The sequence below is a fragment of the Rhipicephalus sanguineus genome, chromosome 6 (genome assembly GCF_013339695.2).
Source record: "Rhipicephalus sanguineus isolate Rsan-2018 chromosome 6, BIME_Rsan_1.4, whole genome shotgun sequence".
Taxonomy (NCBI): domain Eukaryota; kingdom Metazoa; phylum Arthropoda; class Arachnida; order Ixodida; family Ixodidae; genus Rhipicephalus; species Rhipicephalus sanguineus.
In genome coordinates, this window is record NC_051181.1 from 51356931 (window position 1) to 51380791 (window position 23861).

At 45.8% G+C, this 23861-nt stretch overlaps 1 protein-coding gene across 1 annotated transcript in view; it reads right to left on the minus strand.

Annotated features, from left to right (window-relative positions):
- The window catches only part of LOC119395772 (nucleolar protein 8), a 64607-nt gene that overhangs the window by 33622 nt on the left and 7124 nt on the right, over positions 1–23861 (minus strand). The window contains exons 5-8 of the mRNA XM_037662776.2: positions 21861–22187; positions 5385–5600; positions 3657–3753; positions 1604–1727 (exon numbers count right to left, since the gene is read on the minus strand). Of these exons, the coding sequence (XP_037518704.1) occupies positions 1604–1727; positions 3657–3753; positions 5385–5600; positions 21861–22187 (764 nt within the window). The remainder of the gene's footprint in view (positions 1–1603; positions 1728–3656; positions 3754–5384; positions 5601–21860; positions 22188–23861) is intronic.

Here is a 23861-nt window from a genome sequence, read left to right on the forward strand (position 1 = left end):
CAGTCAAGTTAGTCGGATGGCTCCCAAGCGCCCCGGTGATGATTCCATGGCACGTGGTTCAGAGAAGCGCCCCAAGAATGTGGATTCCCCCGATACCATGGCATGGTCAGTCTAATGGCCACAGGCTTTCGGTGAACACACTTTGGAATTTACAAGGTGTCCTTCAATTTTTCATAGTTGCTTCAACTTCCCAATGAACCAAGAAGAATGACATTTGCACATGCCTTGTTTCAGTTTAAAAAAAATATTGTGCAGGTTAGTTTTGTCATGACAAATATGTTCATTTTTCTTTATAATATGCAATATATGCGATTCAAATTTGATTCAAAATTATTCGACCAAATCACTATTCGCAATTTGCAAAGTTAGTTATTTTTAACTCATCCTCTAGTCCCAGCAAGCGCATGCATTGTTAGATAACATTAGGTGCTTGCTAAGACAGATATAATTGGCCATGGCCTTACCCTGTTGACTATGACGGTCCCTGGAGCATACAAAATGCAGAGTGCCATAAACGTGCAACACAAAAGAGTGCGAACAGCGCTAGCGTCCATCAGAAACAAAGCGTGGCAAACTGAAGTGCCTTGGTCATCATCAAGAATGTAAAGCAGATACTAACAGCAGGAAAGACAGAATGCTTCGTGCTTGCTTCTTAAGTTTACCGCTGTGTTGATTGTACGCCTTCAGAACTGTGTGCGTCATTTACCACAATCGCATTTCCTCTGGTACACCTACAGGGATTGCGGCAAGCATAGCTTCGCTTTAACAAGTGGTGATGCACAATCAATGTCGCCAACATGGTGGAAGCCGTGAAGGATGAACAGAGATTCTACCATGGTGTACGGTGCTGCCATCAAACTCGCCATCTATATCACGATGAACGGCTGATCCGTTGCTGGCCAGCTAACTGGCAGGAAAATTATTCTGTGCGTGTGGTGGTAAGAGTAGTAATGGTGGATGCGGGTAGAGGGGTGGGGATGAAAAGCATGTCTCGGACAGATCTTGCGTTGCAGCCGCATCATGCAGAAAGCTGTGAAATCAAAACAATTGCAGCTTGCACATTGCTTTCATGTAAATTAAAGGGGCCCTGTAACATTTTTCCAAGTACATAATCATTGAATGACCTTACTAAAGGGCCAGTAAACAAGCCCATGTTCCAAAATGTGTGACGAAGTGATAACTGTGCACTTGTACGATGTGAACAGGCTGCCGCAAGAATTTTGCAAATAAGTGCTGTAATAAGGAAGTTACAGGGTATAGAACAACCCGCTTTGGCTGATTTCAGTTTCTTGCTCGGCCTTCCCACCCTTCTCGGCAGCAAACAGAGGTAGGCATAGCTCTTGGTCATCGCTACACCCACTTTGGCAACGTAACTCTCAACGTCGGTAATTACTACAGTAGACTCTCAGTAAACGGAAATCTGTTAAACGGAACTGCTGCTTAAACGGAACAACTGCATCTAATATAATTGGTTTCATACTTGGATTCTGCACTCCTGTTCATCTCTCAGTAAACGGAACTCCTGTTAAATGGAACACATTTTCCTGGTCCCTTCAGGTTCCGTTTAACGAGAGTCTTATGTCATCGGTGTGACAGGACTCACTTGAAGATGGCCTTGGGCCGTATCTTGGGTGCCTCTGGCCCCAAGACGTCCTGGAGAATGTCCAGGTTACGTGCACGCTCTTTGCTGGGGTCCAGGGAATCTTCGTCCAAGGCAGCTTGGTCACCTAAAGAACACAGAATTACAAAGAACATACTTGCTCACTCATTTCCTTCATTAATATTCATAAGTACAACTCAAAAGATGCAAGTGCGTCAACCGTAAAGAAAAAAGAAGATCATTTTTAAAGGTGTCTCTTGCTTGTGGATACTGTGCTTGCAGCCTTGAATGGGGCGGTTTTGATGTTAACAATATAGCGTTCAAGAGCCTGTGTCACAGAAAATGTGGTGTCGTTGGCATCGGTGGTGTTATCCATGAGGAAAAAATCCTGATGAATGCAATGAAAAAAAAAAATTAAGGGTTTAAGCTGAAATCGAACCCAGGCATCCTGTATGGCAGATAGTCAAGTATTCAACCAGAGAGCCATGCCAGTGCTTGAAACTGCTACTGAAAAAGGTGCCTTGTCCGGCAAGGAGTTATGTTAGCAGCTATGCAAATATTGCAAGGTGGAAGTCTATATAATCACATCAGTTATCACACCATGTGAATTACATAATGCGTGGACTGTTTTAAGGCTGCCCACCCATTACAAGGGGCTCAGCCATGATTCATCACCGTCATCATCAGCCATAGCATCAACAGTGTGCAGCTACGCAGGCGTGCATATTGCCTTAAAGACGTTTATTGGGTACTTCGCTACTTTGTACTTATAGTGAATAACAGAGTAGCGCGAACTTCGCACCTACACTCACAGTATGCACCCTCAGAAAGTTTAGAACGGTGACGTCAAGCACGCAGACATTCCTCGCTTTACGGCACGGTTGCTGTGTTTACCGAGAAATGAAGCATGGCAAACAAATGAGGACGTGATGTGAATGAGACCTGAAAATGCCATCACATTCCACTCTTAAGGGGGGACAACATGGGTCCTGAAATTTTTTTTTCAATTCTTTGTCGATTGAGATGAAACTTGCGGAGTTTAGGCATATTTGTGTGCAGATTTCAAATATGCAATTATTTTTCTAGTATAACATGTAGTTTTTAAAATATTAAACATTTAATATGCTTTTTGGGAGCCCCAGTTTGCCTAAACTGAGAGAGTTTCAAAGTAATTAAGCATATCAGAATGACCTGCAATGAGTACAGAGTGCAAGAAAACAAGAATGGATGTTCTAAACCCATTTGAACAAAAGTTATGGCACGATGAACATTTCAAATTAGTCTACTCCAAGCTGGGATTTCAGCCACAAATATTCAACATGCCACAACTTTTGTTCAAATGGGCTTAGAACATCCATTCTTGTTTTCTTGCACTCTGTACTCATTCCAGGTCATTCTAATGTGCCTAATTACTTTGTAGCTCTCTCAGTTTAGGCAAACTGGGGCTCCCAAAATGGCACATGGAATTCAAAAACTACACATTGTACTAGGAAACAAATTGCATATTTGAAATCAGCACACAAATATACATAAACTCAGCGAGTTTGATTTAAATTGGTAAAGAATTGTAAAAAAAGTTTTCAGGCGCAGTGTCCCCCCTTAAAGGCAAAGCTTAAGTGTCCTCCAAGTTTTATCTATACTGCTATTGTGTTCTCGTTTATGCCCCTGCAAGGGACATAGCTGCGACCATGAGCAAGGCTGTTAGATGGTAGTACTCCCGAGGCCTCAGGGAAACGTCTAGACGAGCTCAAAGAACTTTTATTAAATAGCTCTCACTAGTCCTCATATACTCGTACAGATTACATAAAACTGCACAGCACATGAAATACTGATCATATAAGAATTACATTAGGCTTGACATGCAAACGAATTGCTGTAAATTTTAATATAATTCAATTAAAAACTTGGAAGACACTTAAGCTTCACTTTCGATTTCACTTCGAATCGAAAGAACGATATTCGCACAAGCTTGATAAACAGACTTGGAACATACATGAACAAAACATTTTATAATGCTATAGGAAACTGCTTGCATACTCCTTCCAAGTCCACTCACCTTTGACACTGCCAGACTCATCATCATCGCTCTCCAGGAAATTCTCGCTCATGCGGAAACGCTCGTCAGTGCCAAACTTGGACTGCAGCTCCAGTACCTGTCCAACCACAGGAAAAACATGGAAAGTATGTGTGCCATGAATGACTAATGCACACAAACGTGGTGGAACGAGCTCCGCTGCACAGGTGCCGCATGTTCAACAAAAGCTGTGAGAAATGCCCAGAAGCACGGTGTCTTGGTTACGGCTATAGCACAAAGTAGTGATAATGCCAAGAAAAGTTTGCCATGTATCTGAAGAACATTTCGGTTGTGTATACCAGTATGCAGTGGTGCCACACTTCGCCATGACAACGAAACTACGTCTGCTGCATTCTTTGGTTCTTAGAAACAGCACAGTACAACGTGTCTTCTGTATGCTAAATTCAGCCTCCATCCCAGCTGCTGAGATATAAAGGATGACTAAACACAGTACTCGTAGTGTACATACAAGAAGAACTCAGTTGTGTACAAATACATGACAATGGCTACCCTATTGCATATCACATTGTCCACTCTGCTTCAACTGCATATCGTGGAGCACCCTTTTGCTGTGAATGGATATCATCATATGTTTGCACTGCTGCAAATAAAGCGGTGAACTCTAGAAATTTCTCTGCAACAGGGATACCTAGCACAAAATGCCCCAAAATTCCTGGCAACACCGCTGTTAGATGCTGACAACGTTCAAGGACTGTAACGACTGTGTCGTGCAACAGCTGTTTGATCTAACGATTCTTCTTTCCTACTAGCCCTTCCTTTCGTTTGTCCCACTTCATGGCCTTTCTTATAAAGGCATTAGCGATGCCATGGTTTCGTGCAAACCAATTAAAAACGTAACAGGTTGCCGACTGTAAATGGTCCTGGTGCGTGGCTTCATGCTAACTGCCCCAGCAGCACACCAGCAGTCTAAACTCTGTCGCAGACTGCTAAAGACCAGCGGCTCAAATGGAGCCATAGATCGTGGAGCCTAGGTTAAAACATTTTGATCTCTGATGTGATGCACTTTTGAGCAAGTTAACTTAATTTGTAAATCATTTTCAAATTGTAATGCGCCGCCATATTAGTGTGTAATGCCAGATGCACATCTTATTCTCTCTTTTTTTCTTATTGCGATAGCAATTATATGGACAGTATCGGCTGGTTTTTGCCGCCGCCATCATGCACCGTATATGTATAAGTATGCGTATATATATATATATATAAACATCCTAAAGAAAAATAATTCAGAAAAATGCTTCCGAAGCGCGAATCGAACCAGCAACCTCGCAGTCCGCAACGCGTGGTGCTAACCACTACGGCACAAAGCGCAGATCCTTCAAGTAGCTAACGACGAGCGTTATATACACACCCTTTACTGCTGGCAGGACTCGGAGACGGCAGGTACTTATAAGCGTTTCATTACCAGCGAGATGGCGCGAGGAGCGCCCAACGGGAGCATTTAAAGTCGTCGGCCAGCTCGCTCGTGCAGTTATGATGGGCAGAGTGCTTGTGCATGCCAGCTATACAGTGTATATATGAAGGAAAGTTTTTCACAGTGAAGACAGTTGCAAGTTAGCACTTGTCCTGCGTATGTGCGTGTTCTTCTATGTCCCATACGGTATTAGCACTCTGAAGTTTATCATTATGAGCAAACTATGCCATCAACAAATTCTCTTAACACCGCAATCTCTGCTTTGCTATGCCACTGACCTTGTGACCTTTGTGGCCCTCGAACTGTGGCCTTAGCCTGAAGTCGTAGTCGGGGCTTTCCCCTTCCTCCTCTGCCTCTTCATCATCATCGTCAAAGAGGGTCAGCTTGTGCTCCGTCGCTGCAGGGGCCTCGACAGAGGGTGTCGCAAAGGATTCTTCTGCTTCATCGTCATCGCTGTCCTTGAAGACGATGCGCCTTTTGCGGTCAGAGTTGTCCTGGAAACCGGAACAAGAGAATTAGGCATAGCGCTGGAATGCACATAAGAATGGATAAAGCGCAGAGCAGAAGTGCTACTAAGCCATTGACTGCCGTTTTTGTTGGTGGAATGAACTACCGCACTTGCTCGAAAACAGGCTGAGCACGAATATACAAGTCAACCCCTATACAGTAGACTCATTAAACGGAACCTGAAGGGACCAGGAAGATGTGTTCCATTTAGCAGGAGTTCTGTTTACTCAGAGGTGAACAGGAGTGCAGAATGCAAGTTTTAAATCCATCATATCACAGGCAGTTGTTCCATTTAAGCAGCAGTTTCGTTTAAGAGATTTCCGTTTACTATTGTGCTCTACGAAAAATAAAAAATAAATATTTTAATACAAGTCGAACCATATCTTCTGAGAGACAGGAAAATTGGAACATGACCCACCTTTGTTTACAATATGTACACGGCTTAATTACAACAAGCAATCACAAAATCCATTACGTATCAGTTTTTCACAGGCAAATGCATGGCCTTGGAGGTCTGTATTTTCTCAACTGTTGGTGACAATGCAATCTCGCACACTGATAATGGTTCTGTAGATGAACCCATTCTCATTTCCACTGTTTATTTGTCAACAAGAGATCGTGACAAACGTGTGCTGGTGTGTGCAGCTGTGGTGGTTGAGTCGTAACTGCAGTTGGCAGCAGTCACAGCGGTCCCCATGTATTCACATTAGAGGTCTTGGTGCTATTCTTCCTTTTTATTTTTGTGGTCATCAATTTACTGCCAATATACTTAAGGGGGGACACTGGTATTTGGCACCGAAAAATCGCGAAAAAAATCGAATTTTTGAAATCTACATGCATTATTTTACCAATCTGTTAAGTTTCATGCATCGAACGCGTCTATTTCAACCGTAAAATTACTTTTCTTGCCTCAGTTTGCGTAGATATAAAACTGAAAACAGTGCCATTTCAACGATGCGCAGCTTTCGTGCCCCAGCCTCGCTCGCCGCTATCTTGGTCTCGTTTGAAAGAGCAGCCCTTCGTCTTAAATTTTCGCGCGCCAGCGCCTTCCTCCATTCACACGTGTCGGCAGAAAAACGGCGCGAAAAAGTGGTAAAACGGCGATATCTATTGGTTGTTTAGAGCACGTGACAAAATCTGGCTACGCGATTGGCTGGGAGCATCGTCTGCAAGCGCGTCAGTAAGCGGCCGCCATTTTGCCCTGTCGTACGGCGCGGATCAACAATGCCAGCGGGAAAGTTTGCGTGCCGACACAAGTACGGCAAAAAGAGGAAAAAATCGCATATACTGAACATCAGAAGAGTTGCGGAACGATCGATGGTCATCGAGGATGAACTGCAAGGCGAAGATGAACGACCGCAGGCATCGAACGACGGAACGGCGGAGGAGACCGAGGAGCGCACTACCGGAGTAGGCCTAACTAAAGCCCCTTGATCTAGAAAGTAGCGACACTCTCCTCCGCGCGCGCGCGTTTTCCTCCTCAATTCTCCTCGGATTTCTCCCCTCCCCTGGCCGGCGCGCTGCACACGGCACGCTGAACCCTCCACTTGCTCGCCGCAGCCGCTTGTTTAATCGGCCCCTTGAAGCAATAAATGAGAACCTGTCTCTTAATGGTACTTGGATATGGGCGCGAAAAGAGAAGGACGAAGGGAAGAAGACACACACACTGGCGCTACTGACAACAAAAAACGTTTATTTTCATTCACCAAGCTTACTTACATACCTTTTTTTTTTTTGCACAGTGATGTGATTGACTGAAGCTGTTTTGGAGCAGGTTTTTGGAGCAGCAAAAAGTGCGTTTTGGAGCAGGTAAAAGGGCTTTTGGAGCAGCCAAAAACCTCCTTGATTTAGCCGGGCAGGCAGATGTGGTCAAGTGTCATTTTGGGCTCTGTATGCCATAGGAAAAAAAAAAAAAGATTTCGGCGGGGGGGGGGGGGGGTGCGCCCCTCCTGGCTACACCACTGCTTCGTGCCTTTTCTACGACTATATAACCTTTATTCTACCGCTGCGTTAGCCGCGTACCTTCGGAGCTCGTAGTCGCTATCGATGATCGCGTTGATAGCGACCGTGGTTACGTGCGCGGCGGTTGCGGCAAACGGTAGTTCCGTTTTCAATCCGCCTGCGCTGGCTGCGCACGTGCCTTCAAAACTACGTTCTGCGTCGCCTGTATTGCTATCTATAATCGCATCTGCCGCTGTTTTGTCCGCGGCGTTTGCGGGAAGCAGCGCCACTTGGACTGGGTGGGCGTTGGACGCACGTGCACTTTCGGAGTCCCGTCAGTTTCGTCGTTGCCATACAAGATAGTGTCAAGAGCGACTGCGGTTTCGCCCACAGCGGTTATGGCAAACGATAACCACAGTTCTGACAAACGTTGGTTCTGACAGTGTGCGCACTGGCCGCGCGCGTACTTCCGAAGCTAGCAGCATTCTGCCCTCGGCCGTCGCTCGACGGATTCGGTACCAAGGTTCGTATCACCCGCCGCGACGCGGAAAAGAGTTCGGAACATCCAAATTTCGGCCCATTCGACACAGTGGAATTCGGCTGGGGAATTTCACGAATTCGTATCAGCCGGTTACGTTTACATCAACGCCTCCTAAATTGGTTTACTTGGGTTCTCAAAGAGCCTGGATCGGATTGGGTTGCAATTTTTGTCATGTCCAAATACGTCTGATATGCAGGTCTTTGGAGTTTTCAGTACACCTGCTGAATTCCGATGCGTCTTCGTGGCTTCAATGTGCCTCTTGTGTAGCATGTCGCTTTATCGCTGCAAAACCATGCTGTTATTTCTGCTGTGTAGCTACCCCTAACCGTGGTCAGCCGTAACCGTAGTCAGCTTAACCACGGTTAAGGTTGTCCGTGTGACAGGGGTAAAGCACTTATAACACTCGTTCGAGTAGCGGAACTTAAAAAAGGGTGCAAAAATAGGACAGGCGTTGACGTCGCTGTACTAACAACTGAAATTTTACTTCTATGTTGCTGCGGCGGTGCGGTCACACCAGCTCGCGGCGAGCCGCTCCTTCCAAGGTGCATTTTTGGGGGGTCACGCCAATTTGCAGCAGTCTGGAGAGGGTTATGTCGGTTATGGTTATGTCCCCAAAAAGCGCCGGGCAACGTGCCGAGAAGAATATTGATGCACGAACACATTCCTCTCGCGGCACGAAAATTTTGCCGCGCGGCAGCTTTGGAGTGTCGCGTTTTGCCGCCGGCGGCGCGCTGCGCACGTTTTTCCTAGAGTTACTGTATATGCTGGTAGCATATACAGTGACTAGTTTTTCCGCTAGTGTGCTTATAGTTCGGCGCAGTTTTGGCGCAAAACAGCGGAGATGTAGCAGGATGTAGCAGCTTTCACGTCTTGGCGCAATTGGCGCAGCTATCACATCACTGCTGTCAGACACGCACGCACACGATACAGACACGCAGGCGCACACACACGTTCATACACACGTGATGAAGACACGCACATACACACACGCACCTAGATACGCACGCGATACAGACACACATGCACATCGATACACATGATCATACGCCCGTGATACAGGCACGCACGCACATACACACGCGATATAGATACGCACATACATACACACGCGCGTACACACGTGCGTGCACATGCGAACAGACACGCACGCACTTACACATACACACGCGATATAGACACGCACATACATACCGATACACGCGCATACAGAAGCGATACAGACGCGCACATAAATACACACGCGATACGGACACGCAGTAACATGCATGCACACGCGATACAGACATACACGCACATACACAGCCATACAGACACGCACGCACATGTACAAGTGATGCAGACACGCACGCACATACATGCACACGCGCATGCACATGCGATACATGCACGCACCACATACATACACACGCGATACAGGCACGCACATATATACACGCGCGCGAAAACACAAACGCACGCACGTGCAAGCACGCGCACACACACACACTCGCATACGTGCGTACACGCACAAACACGCGCGAAGACGCATACACAAACGCACGCACATGCACTCACACGTTAACACGTGCGCACACGCACATACAGACGCAGGCACACATATGCACACATACCCGTACACACACGCCTGGAGAGTTGACGCCTGGAGGGTTCATGGCGTGCGTCAGCAACTGAAAGCGCGCGAAGTTTGCTCAGTTTGCTTGCGCTCGCTTCTCGTGACGTCAGGGTCACCTGACTGGGAGGTATCGCACGTCGCAGCCATTCAGCGTCGCGGATGCGCCGGCTCCGAGAAAGAGAGGGTGAAGAAAGAGGAGGTTGAGGGCCCGGCGAAGGTGAGGCGGCGTGGATAAAGGAGCGCCGCTACATTCCAACATCAAGGGGCTTTAGGCCTAACGTGCCCGTCGACGAATGCCCCCGACGTCGGCTGCGTTCGTCGCGACACTGTTATCTTGGCCCCTCCAGAAATGATTGAGCGTAAAAGGAGAGCCGAAAATAAGGTGAAAGCTTTCGACGACTACCGCAACGCAACGAAAGGCGGACTTGCTGGCCGCGAGCGACTCCGGTGCCTGCCCGCTTGATGAGACCAGTAGCGCACCCAGGAATTCTCTCAGGGGGGGGGGGGGGGGGGGTTGAAATTCTGAGAAGCCTACAGGAGTGTGGGATGGGGGGGGGGGGGGAGCGGGCACACTGCATAATACGCCATTTCGTTGCTTAGGCTGGAGGATTGCAACGACAAAGAAAGTATGAGATACCAAATAGTAATAGCAATACTACTACTACTGCTAATAATAATAATAATAATAATAATAATAATAATAATAATAATAATATCAAATGTGATGATGATGATGATCTTTCAGCATTTTACAGCAAGATCTTGAAAAACTTGAGAGGGCCAAGAAACTGTTCAGTGAAGCAGCGCACGGAGAAAATAAATGGCAAATTGAATAAACCAACGCGTAATATAGTTCCAACAAAGCTGCCTGGCAAATACTTATTTTTGCTAGTTCTTCAGCTCCAGGTAGTGATAAGGGTGCTGACGTGCCGGCCTGCTGGCGGTCGCGCATTGCTGTTAAAAAAATTATTACTATGTTAGCGCAAACAAATGGGACGCAAGAAAGGCACAAGAGGACACCCAGCGCCGTGTGCCTTTCTTGTGTCCCATTTATTGTGTCTTGTGCCTGATTACCACAGTAATCAGGAAATGTCATACAAACAAGCCCCATTGGCAACTTTAGCAGTTAAAGAACTCTGCAACTGAGAATTTTGTGCACAATGTGAGCAGAACATCCTATATTATACTTCCTTAAGGCCTCGCCAAACTACAAATCTGGAAGTACATCGTAAATATTTACTATAAGCTTTGTGACATTGATTATAAACATTATATACGTACAGCTCAATGCAGCACACGTACAGTACAATTCTCAGCTCACGGATAAACTGCACTGTAGCCACGCTTACCGATTTGCCATGTCATTCGGGTGCACAGGTTCGGCGACTGAAGTATCCTCAGTGATAAGTGACTGATCGATTGACGCATCTGAAGGCGATAAGTGCTGAGTCATCGCTTCCTTTTTGGCCGCAATCGGGCATTCCGGTGCTGTCGCTGCATCTCTTGAATCTGAACACGGAATCTTTTTCGGGAAGTAGTTGAGGATCGTGTTCGACTGGCGCTTCAGCGAAATCCCTGTGATGTGGTAGCTCATTCGACGCAGATTCGCGCAGCAGACACAGAAGCAAGTACTAGCGAGCGAACTGAACGTGTGCATGGGGGCACATCAAACTTCGTAGCTTCCGTCCGACGTAGAACATACAAAAAAGAAGTGGTGAAAAGAGAGAGAGCGAGGGTTGTCGGAAAAAAAGAGAAAGAAAACGTGGCACCCCAATATAACTCTCGCACTTTCCAAAGCCCTTTTTTCTTGTCACGCGTCCTTGAAAACAATTGCTCATTCTGCCCCGTCGTCTTACTCCTCGCATCTTCGCAACGTATGGATTTTCGCATAGCATTCGTGCTTGCTTGGTGTCCCTGCGTGCGCGCGGTACTGCGGCATGGCTGTCGACGCACACACTAGTTGCGCCAAGGCTTGCTCATAAATGCAGGAACCACAGTGTATGTGCTTAAACGAATATCGCCATGTGCTCGAGCTGTACGGCCTCCCGGGTTTGCTGTCGCTTTGACGAACGAGCCGCGTACGAGGTCGCCTTTCTTCTCGCCGCTCCAATACAGCTCGTCCGTCCTCTGTCAACAAAGTTAAAAAAAAAAGTGCGCGGCCACCCCGCTGGCGACACCATTTGCCTGTAGAAAACGCAAGCCCCGAAAAAAACACAAAAAAACACTCTTTTCGAAGCGCCGCCGACGCCCTCTTATCTTTGGAACTTTGAGTGAACATTTTTCCCTACTTTTCGGAATACATACGGTTCCTTCTTGAGCGGTCGAGGGAGGGATGAACAGGGCTTCTTTTCTTGTTTGGTGGGTATGAAAGGGTGAGGTAGGCGGCGGCAGTGCTCTTCGGTCAAAGAACAGAGGAGTGCGAGGGATTGACCGGTGGGAATGAGTTGAAGAGTAAAAAGTGGTGGGGAGCACCTTTGCCGTGTGGATGTGTCGAGGTGCACTGTTAGATGAGAGACAGGGAAAGGGGGATACTTGGAGTGCCGGACTGTGAGGCTGTACGCGTACACCTTTTTTTCCTTTTCTTTTTCTTGCGCTTTGCTCGGGGAAAAGCGAAGTCCTGCCAGCATTCATTTCCGGTAATTGGCTTCAGCTGCGATGGATTGGGGACGTCTTTTCCGTCTCTCTCAGTTCCGCTGATGCAGCTCGCGTCGCAGCCAGTACAATCAGTTTTGTTGACGATGGCTTGGGTACGCTCTTCCGGTGGCCGGTTTTTGGGAGAAGGCATAGAACGCGCTATTGTGTTCGTAATGCTGCAAACATTTTCACGAACCGCCGGTCCCCATCGTCGGCTATGGGCCACGCGCTCGGAAGAGTGGGGTGTCAACAAGACCGTTTTTTTTCTTCTTTTTTCGGCAGCCTAGTACGCCGGCGGCTTTTCGAACATGTGGTTTCGCTTTGAAGTCGAGCGCGCCACCGTTAGCGGTTTCGAACTGGCTTCGGTCAGGTCTTTATCCCTCCCGTTTCGGACTGCACGTGTGTATGGCACAAAGGCGGCAAAGCGCAAGAGCCGACGGGCCATTCGCGTTCTTACTGTCACGTTACTCAGCCGGCCGCGGAAACGGGCGATGGTTTTGCTGGCGCCACGGATAGCGGAGATATGTATTTCTGTCGTGATGTTGATTGGGAGACACCTGTTACTGGATTTCTCAGCTTGCGTCGTTGTGTTTTTGGAAGCGAAATGCTTCCTGAATAAAAGATTTTGGGTAGCCGTTCCTGGCGCGTTTCCTGAATATATCGCGTTTTTCTTGTTTTTCTTTCTAAAGTTGTGTGCTGCAGTGCGTTCCGGCTCTTCTTTACTGCTGATGTATTGCGGATTTTTGTGGGGTTCTAAAGTGAACTGAAAATATCGACTTGTGTAGGTGTGTTTGCACAGTTTCATTTGCAAGTTACAAGGGCATCTAAAAACGACAGGGAGTCTTCTGTTTCAAGGGTGAACTGAATACTCGTTGGATAAATTTAGATGAGAGAATAATTGTGACTTATGACCTCTTGACGCTCGAATGACAGTCGTTGAGACGTATCTGTGAAAGATTTTTGACTGCGGCTGCAATGAATTAAGAGCTTGTTCCTCGATGTGTTTCATTGTTATATTGGCTATGGCGACAGACATGGGCACAGGGTTCGAAATAGTGAAACGTTTATGAGAAAGTTTGCATATTTAGCAAAATTAATGCGTTGTGATAAGGCAGAAAAAGAAGATTCGCACCATATGTCTCTGGAAGGGCCCAAGTGCTTCAAATGCTTTTCTCCTTTTTTTTTCGTTTTGGAGGATCGATGGTTACCTTGGTTCGGTCCTGCCAATTAGAATTACGTTAGAGCTCGTCTGCACGTAAAAAGTGGCGCTAATTGGTAACACCGTGAATATAAAGGGCATTTTAGCGGTGACACGTGGCTATATACTTTAGAGCTTGCCGTTGAATGAGTGCCTTCATTTTCATTTTGTGTTTTGTCACGGCCGCTAGATGAAAAAGCTTCATCCAGAGGGCGTGGTTTTGTAGAGCCCATCTATATGATGAAAAAAGAATGTTTCTCGGGAAGGAGAGCATACATTATTGACTAAAGGAAAACAAAGGTGCTCCATGACGGACACAATTCGTGTTCACTATAATATCAAGGATTTAAGAAAAAGTAACGAGAATGCCACCGGCATCGCAACAGGAAATGTTCATCACGCTTAAGCGAGTTTCGTTTCAATGGCGAGTAAGGCATTGAATGTACATGAAAGCGCTTGTTATTTCTATAAAATGAGTTTTATGACGTAGAATTTGAAACAAGTTGCACATTCAAGACAAAACCAGCATATATTCATTGCGCAATTTTGTCGTCGCGCCATTAGTGCCAATAAATCAAGCCATGTGACACCGACAATTTAATGGTATTTAGGCACTTGATATCTTAATCTCTAATTACATTAGAAGCGTCCCAGTGAACCAGGTATAATTTGCATGTGCGCAGGTAAGTGCATTAGATTTGCCCGTGTGAACCGGATAATAACGTTACAAACGGTAAACAACACTGCGAACTCTTGTTCTGGACAAACATATATGTAGCACTGCGTACACAGCTGGATGAGCTGCTATACGTAATATTTTTCATGTCACACGCACTGTGCACCGACGTCTGTGGTCAAGTCACGCGGCGCATTGTCATTGTACACAGCCCCTTTTAGACTTCCCCCGAGAATCAAACAAATAAAAAAAAACCAATAGCTTGTTTTGAAGATTCCGAAATATCTCCTTGCTCTATTGCAATAATCAGAGGGGGCAAGAAAAGAAGAGGGGTCAAACTGACGACCCGTGAAAGCATCTTTTCTTTCGTCCAAAGCCGCTTCACTGGAAGTGAACGCAGAGCCACAGAGCACGCGGTTTGCGCTCTTTCAGTTTAGGAGTAGATGGGTGAATACCACGTATTTCTGGAGTAAATGAGAGAAAATCGACCTCAGACCACCTCTTGAATTGAAATAACAACGTCTGAAAGGCCCGTGAACGTGTACGCTGGATTCTCGGCGACAATGACCGTGAAGCAGTTACGGGGGGGGGGGGGGTCAGGTCGGCCTCAGGGGGGGGGGTTACAACCCCCAAAACCCCCCCCCCCCCCCGTCGGTGCGCCACTGGATGAGACCACTTTCACCGTGGTGTGTTTGGATTTGGTGAACACGCTTCTCGGACACCTGAAGTGCAAGGTATGCGGTGGAGACGCGAAAATTTACCAAGACGAGCGTGAATATGGTCTTGCCGTGAAACTAATGCTTTTCTGCACTAACTGCGGCGATAAAGCAGCGGTATGGAGCTCGCCGCGCGTAAACGGTGACAAAAAAGTGAATCCGTTTGTAATAAACATTTTGACCGCGCGCGCGATGCAAGCCACTGGCAACCGACAAACGGCACTGAACGACATTTTCGCCGTTATGAATATTTCCCACCGCGGGCTGCACACAAAAACGTGGCAGACCTACCAGAAAATGAAGTTGACGCCTGCCGCGAAACGCGCCGTTGAGAAGCAACAAAACGAGAGTGCAGAATCGGTCCGCAAATTGTATAGCGAGCTCGACATGGACAATCCTGGCAATATTGCCGTGTCCTACGACGGGTCTTGGATGACCCGCGGACATTCGTCCCACATTGGGGTCGGTGCGGTCATTGAACTTTTTTCCGGGCCCGTATTAGACCACATCGTTCTGAGTAACTTTTGCGCTGGTTGCGAACGCGGACCGAAGCCTGATGACCCCCACTACGAAGAGTGGAAGGCCACTCACATATGCCAAAAAAATACGGATAAGAAGTCCGGTGAGATGGAAGTTGAGGCGGGCCTTATCCTGTTCAAAAGATCTTGGGAGAGGCACCAACTCAGGTACACGACCGTTCTGTCAGACGGCGACAGCAGGACATTCCTCGCCCTAAAGGAGGCTGAAGTCTACGGCTTCATTGACATTCAAAAGGAGGAATGTGTCAACCACGTCAAAACACAAGGGTGACAAACCACTTGACGGAAAGGGGAGGTTGACGGGAGACCTCGTCAACAAACTCAGCTCCTACTATGGCTGGGCAATCAAGTCCCACGGTGACGACATTGAGGAGATGGAAAAGGCTGTGACGGCGACTTATCATCACGTAACATCAACTGATAGTCAATCGAATCGCAGCCTTTGTCCTACTGGTCCTGATTCTTGGTGCCATCGAAATGCCGCACAAGCCAAAGGGGAGCCAGCACCAGGACATAGATACAACCTTCCTGATTATGTGGCGAAAGCTCTGCTTCCCATATACCAGCGCCTATCCGAGAAGAAGCTTCTCGAGCGGTGTGTGCGTGGCAAAACGCAAAATGCTAATGAGAGCCTACACTCACTGATATGGTCACTCGCTCCAAAAGAAAAGCATGCGTCACTCTTCAGCATTGAGGCAGCTGTGGCTGAAGCAGTCATGAATTTCAATGCAGGTCGTGAAAAGACCTCAGTGGGAATTCTGAACGAACTGAGCATGAACCCTGGCCATCGAAGCACGAAACGCATGCGCGAAAAGGACCAGCGACGATCAGTGTCATCTGTGCGCAAACTTGTGTCTGCAGACAATGTGCAACGAACATTGCAGAAACGGCACAAAGGTGGCAAGGATCAAAATGACTATGCCCCTGGAGCTTATTAGTGGCTTGCAAGGGGAATCTGTACATATTTTGTTTAATTTTTTGTGTAAATAAAGCATGCGTTCGTTTTTCTTACTTATCTCAAAATGAAAATAACGGTCTTACACAGCAGCCATCGCTGCGATATCTCAGCTTCAGATGCTGATATGATGATAATTCTTTCTGCACTGCATAGCTGAATGAGTGCAGCACAGATCGTTGCAAGCAGATTTAAATTTTCATTTCACAGATTTTTTATATGAAGCATTTTCTGACTTTGTTATTACCTTGCATGGTGTGCTCATGTTCAATGGGCTCTAATTTTGAATCTAATTCCGCTATTGAAAATCTGCTTGCAATGTTGTATTCCTTATGCTTTAGAGAACCTAAAAACATGTTATTAAGTTATTTTTAATCAATGGTTAATTTTTAATTTGAATATTACATAGTGACAATTAATTTCTGATTATTTTGTGAACTAATTAGGCTAGAGGAAAACTAATTGCATTATCAGAATTTGCTAAAAAAAAACTGAATAAGTGTTGCAATTTTCATCAAGTTAGGCCAGTAAGTTAGAGAGTTGATTTTTGGTGCAGTGTCTCCCCTTAAGTGCCAGTGTAGATGGCACTGCCTAAAGAACAGTGGGTGCCACACGGGAACTCAACTAGTTATGATCACGAATATAGGTCAAGCTTCTTCCTAAATATAGGTTGATCGCTAATTATTGGTGACATTTGTGAAAAAAAAAGAAAGATCAACCTATACCGAATAAACATGGTGTGCTACTGAGAGTGCCAGCAAGCTTGCATTTGAAAGATGACACGTTACCACAACAACAGGAGCAGGTGGCTGCTTGAAATGCGTATGACAATGCAAATACTGTAAGAAGTTTATCCTCTTTCATTGGTGACGAGCCAGGCAAGGTGTGGAACAATACCCGAGAAAGGCTGGCTTTAACCGTACCCTTCCCCTAAAAAACAAAAACCAAGAAATGGAGCTGGTGGTTAATGATGTCATAGCTATGTCACTTTCTGCACTTTCAAATTACAGTTGGCTAAAGTCTCCAAAGTCAAGATGGGAGCTGACAGATGGAATCACAGAGTGGGATAGGTTGAAGAAACGGGAGAAAGTGCCTCAGACAGGCTCGCTGACGTTTCGATAGGGGGATCTATCTTTGTCAAAGGCGCCTTGTCATTCTTGATGCGTTAGTTTTAAGGGGGTTAGTGTTGACGACATGACATCAACACTAACCCCTTAAAACTAACACGCCAAGGATGACAAGGCGCCTTTGAGAAAGATAGATCCCCCTACTGAAATGTCAGCCTGCCTGTCTGAGGCACTTTCGCCTGTTTCTTCAATCTATCCCAGTTGGCTACAGTGCAGTACATGGTACTGATGCAAGCAAAATAATTAAAGCACCATAAATACCCAAATAGTGTAACAGAAGGAGTTCTCAGACTAAGCAATAACAAAAAAATAAAGTTTCACCTGCATATACATACATCGGATTCTTGTCAGCAGTGCTGGGCAGTATCGAAGATACATGTATCTTAGATACTATCTTAGATACTCTATGGGTATCTTGTATCTGTATCGCGATACTTCTCGAAATACGAGTATCTGTATCTGTATTTCCGATACATTCCATAATGTATCGTGTATCTTAAGATACAAGATACTTCTATCGCAACACAACCGTGGGAAACCATATTCGCTGACCAAGCTCCGCTTCTCAAGCTGGTACTGGTGCCACTAAGCCATCTGAATAAGTTTAAGGGCAGTGACGCAATCTTATTTTTCGCCAGAGTACTCCAGTGAGGGCAGAAGATGAGGAAGACAAGCGTGCGGACGTCTGCGCCCCACCCACGTACCTTTTGTTTGCTCAATTTCTTTTATTTTTAGTTGCGCCAATGCCGCGACACTTGCTCTTAGCCACTGTCCTGCGCCACGTCTATCGCGCAAATTCTGACGTTGCTACAGTGTCGTTATTGAAGATTCTCTTGCGGCTTGCTCTCTAACGAAATATGATGCGTGCAAAAATGGGGTTCCTTTGCGTCGCGTGGATTTTACATATCAGCGATTTGAAGGATATCGGGGATGTAAGTTTGACTTGCATGCCATGAATTAAATGAACGCAAATAAGAATCTAACAACGTTAGCACCACTGGTAAAATGCTAGATCTAAAAGAGCAAGCATTTACCTAACAGAAAATATCTTGACGTACCGTATTTTTCACTTCTTGCTACATTTATTCAAAGGATTTATGAAATCATATTTTAATATTAGCACAAGTGCTTTCTTAGCTGTCATTTTGCATCCTACATTATCTAAGTCTCTGCACTGTTTTTCCGGTATGGTCACTGCAGTATGTCTTTTGTAACGCGCTCCCGAAATAAGATCTCTGCTTTATTCTTCTAACTGTCTTCTTTATTTCCACTACTGTTTACACAGTTACACGTTGCCAAGGCGATGTTGAAAACAAGTATATAATTATGTGGGCGTACCTTGAGTAAACAGTACAAGACATTCTGCTTACCGCTTAGGAAAATAGCGAAATTGAGTTTGCATTATATTATTGGAAATCATTAGGGGCCATCTTAAAGATGTTAGGAAGGGTATTTGAGAAACGTTGCTTTACAGAATTCTCTGTTTTGCTCGTGAGCGTCGAGCCGTTTCAGGCAATTTTTCATAGGTACTGAATTTTCTATTGTCTCAACAGGTAAGATGACAATACTTCATGCTCATAGCTATTAACGGCACCGTCTGTATTGTGTTTCTGTACTCATTCAATGTGAATGTTTGATACACAACCACCTCTCTATTTTACTTATATTTGTTTTCCTGTTTTAGGCTTTCTTAAATATTTTTCGCGTTACTAATCGCCACGTAATGGGAGCTATAAGTGGCAATAGCGCGATTAGCGGCGGTGTCCTGCGACGTTTTGTGGAACTATACAATACGTCTGAGACGTTTCTGTGTTGCACATGTTCTCTCGTTGAAGAAAAATTGCTAAAAAGAGTGCACGTTAGTGAGTATATCAACGAAGAATCCTTTACGCCGTCAGATAAGTAGAATACAAAAATTCATTGCAGTTTTACGTCATCTACGTATACACCAGGGGGTCTCAAACTGAGCTTATAGCCAGCGGGCCGCAGTCGCGAAATTTAGTTGCAAGGGCCGGGACAGTAAAGATGGTGGGAGAGAGTTTGAACAAAATGACGTTTGAAAGGAAGCCTTTCCCATATCTCATATATAGGTCATTTCTGAAGGGGACTTGGAGTCAGAATTCGAGAAACATCGATACCGATGTACAGAATGACTGATATCTGGACGCGGATTCTGAAATATAGAGTTTTTGTTCCACGGTTATGTTTCAGCACATGGTGACCACATGTTCCTCACGAAAGGAATGCTTTAGACCAGTCATGTCTGTACAGCTCACGAACATGCTTATTTAGAAAATAAAAACAAATGAGACGAAGACGGTCATGTGTGCGGGCCGGGCTGCTAGCGAAAGGTCTCAAACCCCTAGTATACACCATGCGTCCCCCCCCCCCCCCCCCCCCCCCAAAAAAAAAAAAAAAAGAAAAATGTCGCTAGCAGCGTTGTTGCTGCTGTACACCTGTCCGGATGTACGGTATTGTGCAAGCTGTCTTTTTTGCGGACAAGGTAAAAGTCCACAGCGGTATTTGCTCCGTCGTGCGAAGGCTTCTTATTGAACTTATTGTGATTATATGGCAACCTGCTAGATGGTCGGCAAGCTGTGCAAAGCAAGTGCCGCTGTCAGCGAAGTGTACAAAAAGTTGTCCTGTGAAGAAGCTAAAACAAACATCAATAAGTTGTTTTGGAAGGAAACTAATGTACTTTGAGCAATAAGGGCAAAACATATGAGATACTAACAGACCTTTCATTCAAGTGAAACAAAATAGGCCAAGGTTAAGAAATTTTCAAGCAGACATTTTCGGGCATAGGCGTTTGTTGCTACTTTATATGGATCTATAATAACAAATTTGAGAATGTATCGAAGTATCTTAAGATACAATTGCCAAGTATCGTATCGGATACAATTTTTGCGGCAGTATCTTGTATCTGTATCTCCAATACTTCTTGCCTGAGTATCTGGTATCGTATCGCGATACAATTTCAAAGTATCTTTGCCCAGCCCTGCTTGTCAGGAACAAATAGCAAATATGGATATGGTAATCAAATCTATGCAAGAAAAAATTTACCATCTAGTGAAAGCTTGTTTAAATTCTTTCGATATAGGAGGAGACAGAAGAAATTCAGTCTTCTTGGTATAACATACTGCAAGTAAAGCACAATAAACACAAGCACAAAGAGAGCACGTATACTGTGTTCTCCATCTGCCGGTGTGTGTTTTTCATGGTACCAAGACCATAGGTCGGCAAACTCACTCATGAGTCGGCTCACTCAGGCTCGCATCTAGCCATAAGTCTGCATCTGAGTAAGCCTGCCTGAGTAATAATCATACTCACGCCTACTCCCACTCCTGAGTGCTCACTCACATTCTCACTCACGTCTCCTCACACTCGAGCACTCACTCACATTCATACTCACGTCTACGCACACTCACAAGTACTCACGTTCATACTCACTTCTACTCACACTAATGAGTACTCACCATGGGCGTCAGCGGGGGGGTGCAAAAGGGGCACTTGCCCCCCCTCAAGCCACACCAGCACTTGCCCCCACCCAAGCTACACCAGCACTCTCCCCCTCTCCCAGCCGCGATGCAACACAGGCTTGCACCCTCCAAGACAAAATCCTGCCGACGCTCATGGTACTCACTCACGTTCATACTCATTTCTACTCACACTCATGAGTACTCACTCACATTCATACTCACCTCTACTCACACCCCTCGTCACTCACTCATACTCACACTCACAATGTTCAAAGGAGTGTGAGTGAGCGTACTCATGAGTGAGTATGCCGAGCTATGGTAATAATATGTTGGCGAGTTTGAGCCCAAGTGAGTCCAGATGAAAAATTTTTAGTAAGTCTGAGTCCGAGTGAGTCCGGTTAAGGAAAATTTTGGCGAGTCCAAATTCAAGTGAGCCCTAAGAGCAAAATATATTTCTTGAGTGAGTCTGATTGAGCTCCAACTTTTCTGCCGACCTATGACGAAGACACAGATACAGCCAGCCGAAATGTCCCGTTATTATGACATCAGGAGGCGGGCATCACTGTTTATAAAAACATTCTCCAGTTTTTTTTCAATTTTACTTTTTTGCAAGCAGCATTCATCCCCTGCATTCTCTTACGTACCAGAGCCGAAGGACCATTTCACATTGATGTGATGGGCCCTGCCAGCCTTTTTTCTTCCCTTGCATTTTTTTAGCTGCACGGTGAATTTCCAGTGGCAACATTGCACACCATGTTTGGTTACGTTGCAAGCAGGGGGCCACTGTCCAATTATGAAAATGCAAAATGGAACTTGCGCAGACACTCACCACAGATGTCAGTGCCGACCGGAGCAGGCGCCGCTGCATGTCGCTCTCGGCGAAGCGCTGCTTGACTGATGCCAGCCGCTTGGCATTGGCTGCCTGTCGCTTGGCTTCTTGCTCCTGCTCGGGGTCTCTGCTGGGGACCACCTCGAAGTCATCGTCGTCCCCACCACCGTAGCCTTTGTCGTAGCCGGCACCCAGGCGGTAACCCCAGGCATGACGCAAGAGGGCCACGTCTGCTTTACACTGTGGCACGGGCTTGTCACTGCCGGGCTGCTCCTCGTTGTCATCAAAGAGAAAGGCTTTCTCGTTGGCAAACTCGCCTTTGGGTGTCTGTAAAATAGCACCAGGCACAGGTATCGTAGTTGGCTACACGTGATTAGTTCAGGTAGAAAGAAGGCAGTTATATCACTTGCCAGTGGTTGCCACCGATGATGGTATGACTGATGATCAAAAAACAATCGCACTTACATCGACAAAATCAGACTGCACAATCAGTTCATCGGTGAGCCCGTCTCTTCACTTCAAATGCTTATTGTCACGTCGTGTCCTTCTCTTCCCTTGCTAGCCAATCGCTTGTGGCATTTCTCCTACTTGCCAACAGGAGCCGCTAGTCCCTCAGCTAACAGACTGCAATTACAAGGACAGATGGGCGAGCTGGTACACAGACTTTTTTGCCCTAAACTTCCAAGGATGCAGTCGTGCATCCATCCAGATAACTGGGAAACAGCGTGTATATCCGTTAACCTCATTCACATATTTTCACCTAAAGGTTTCATTAGTCTGTCTGACTGGCCATGTTTTTGTATTCTCTATTCAAAAATTTTTGTGAGGTGTTGCTTCTTTTCCCAAACACACAAAGCTGTATAATCTGTTTGTACTAATTACAGGGAAGCTGAAGCACTTAAAAAAAATGGCTTTGGAGCATGTAAGGACACTTTGATCCTTGCTGAATTCAAAAAGCGATGTGACAGTTCTCAAAAGCGAACGCAAATAGCACTTTTTGCCAAAAAGCTGAGGCTGTGGCCGCAAGGCTCCTTGAGATGCTGAGTGAATGCGGTAACATCATCCTCGGTATGTTTCAGCAATGCTGCAACAGCACCACTGCTGAAGCGTGGCCTCCTCGATTAGCTGTGGCAATGGCACGTCACAAGTTAGTCAGAGGCCACGGTTGAAGATACGACAGACGCTTGTTCACGTAGCGCTTGGCTGTTTGTCGTTATTCCAGATATTGTAATCCAGCTGCAGAACTTTCAACTTCGCTGTACTTGCTTGAGTTTTCGTCACATAAACAGCGCTCTCGCAGTTAGTTCGGATCAGTGAGTGGTAGGAACCTTCCGTCGGAGTGCAGCACGACTCCGCCAAGGAATCGAAGATGACGTAGGTTTCCACGTCCACACTTTCGGCGTGCTTGCGTGGGTGGAGCATGACAAACTTTTCGCTCGCGTATTCTAAACCTCCTGGTGCAACAACCGCGGAAGAAATTATGGCACCGTCGACAATAATGTCGGCCCTTACTAACCATGAAGTTTTATCAAATTCTAAAACCTCTTCAACCTTCAACCAGTTTCAGCTGAGTGGTGGGCACGTGTCATGTTGCACCTGTCTTTTATCTTTTTATGCGAAAAAAATTCTAGCTACCAGCCCATGTGCTCCATGAACTTGCAACAGGTGCCTGCTTTATATTGCAACAGCTATTATGGGCTGTTCATGCACTCAAAATGACACCATTCTTGTAGGGCAACAATCTTAATGAATACCAGCAGATATTTATAACCCAAAATTTTCTAGCACCCCCCAGTGCTTCAAGAAACTCAAAAAAGGTGACTTTGCCACTACGGTACAAAATGCACACGGAATTAAAAAGAAGAAAAGCTCCAAGTGAGATTACTTCAAGTCATACTGTTCTGGAGCCCAAGTGGATCTTTCTTAAAGGGACACTAAAGGCAAATATTAAGTCGACGTTGATTGTTGAAATAGCAGTCCAGAAGCCTCGTAGTGCTACTT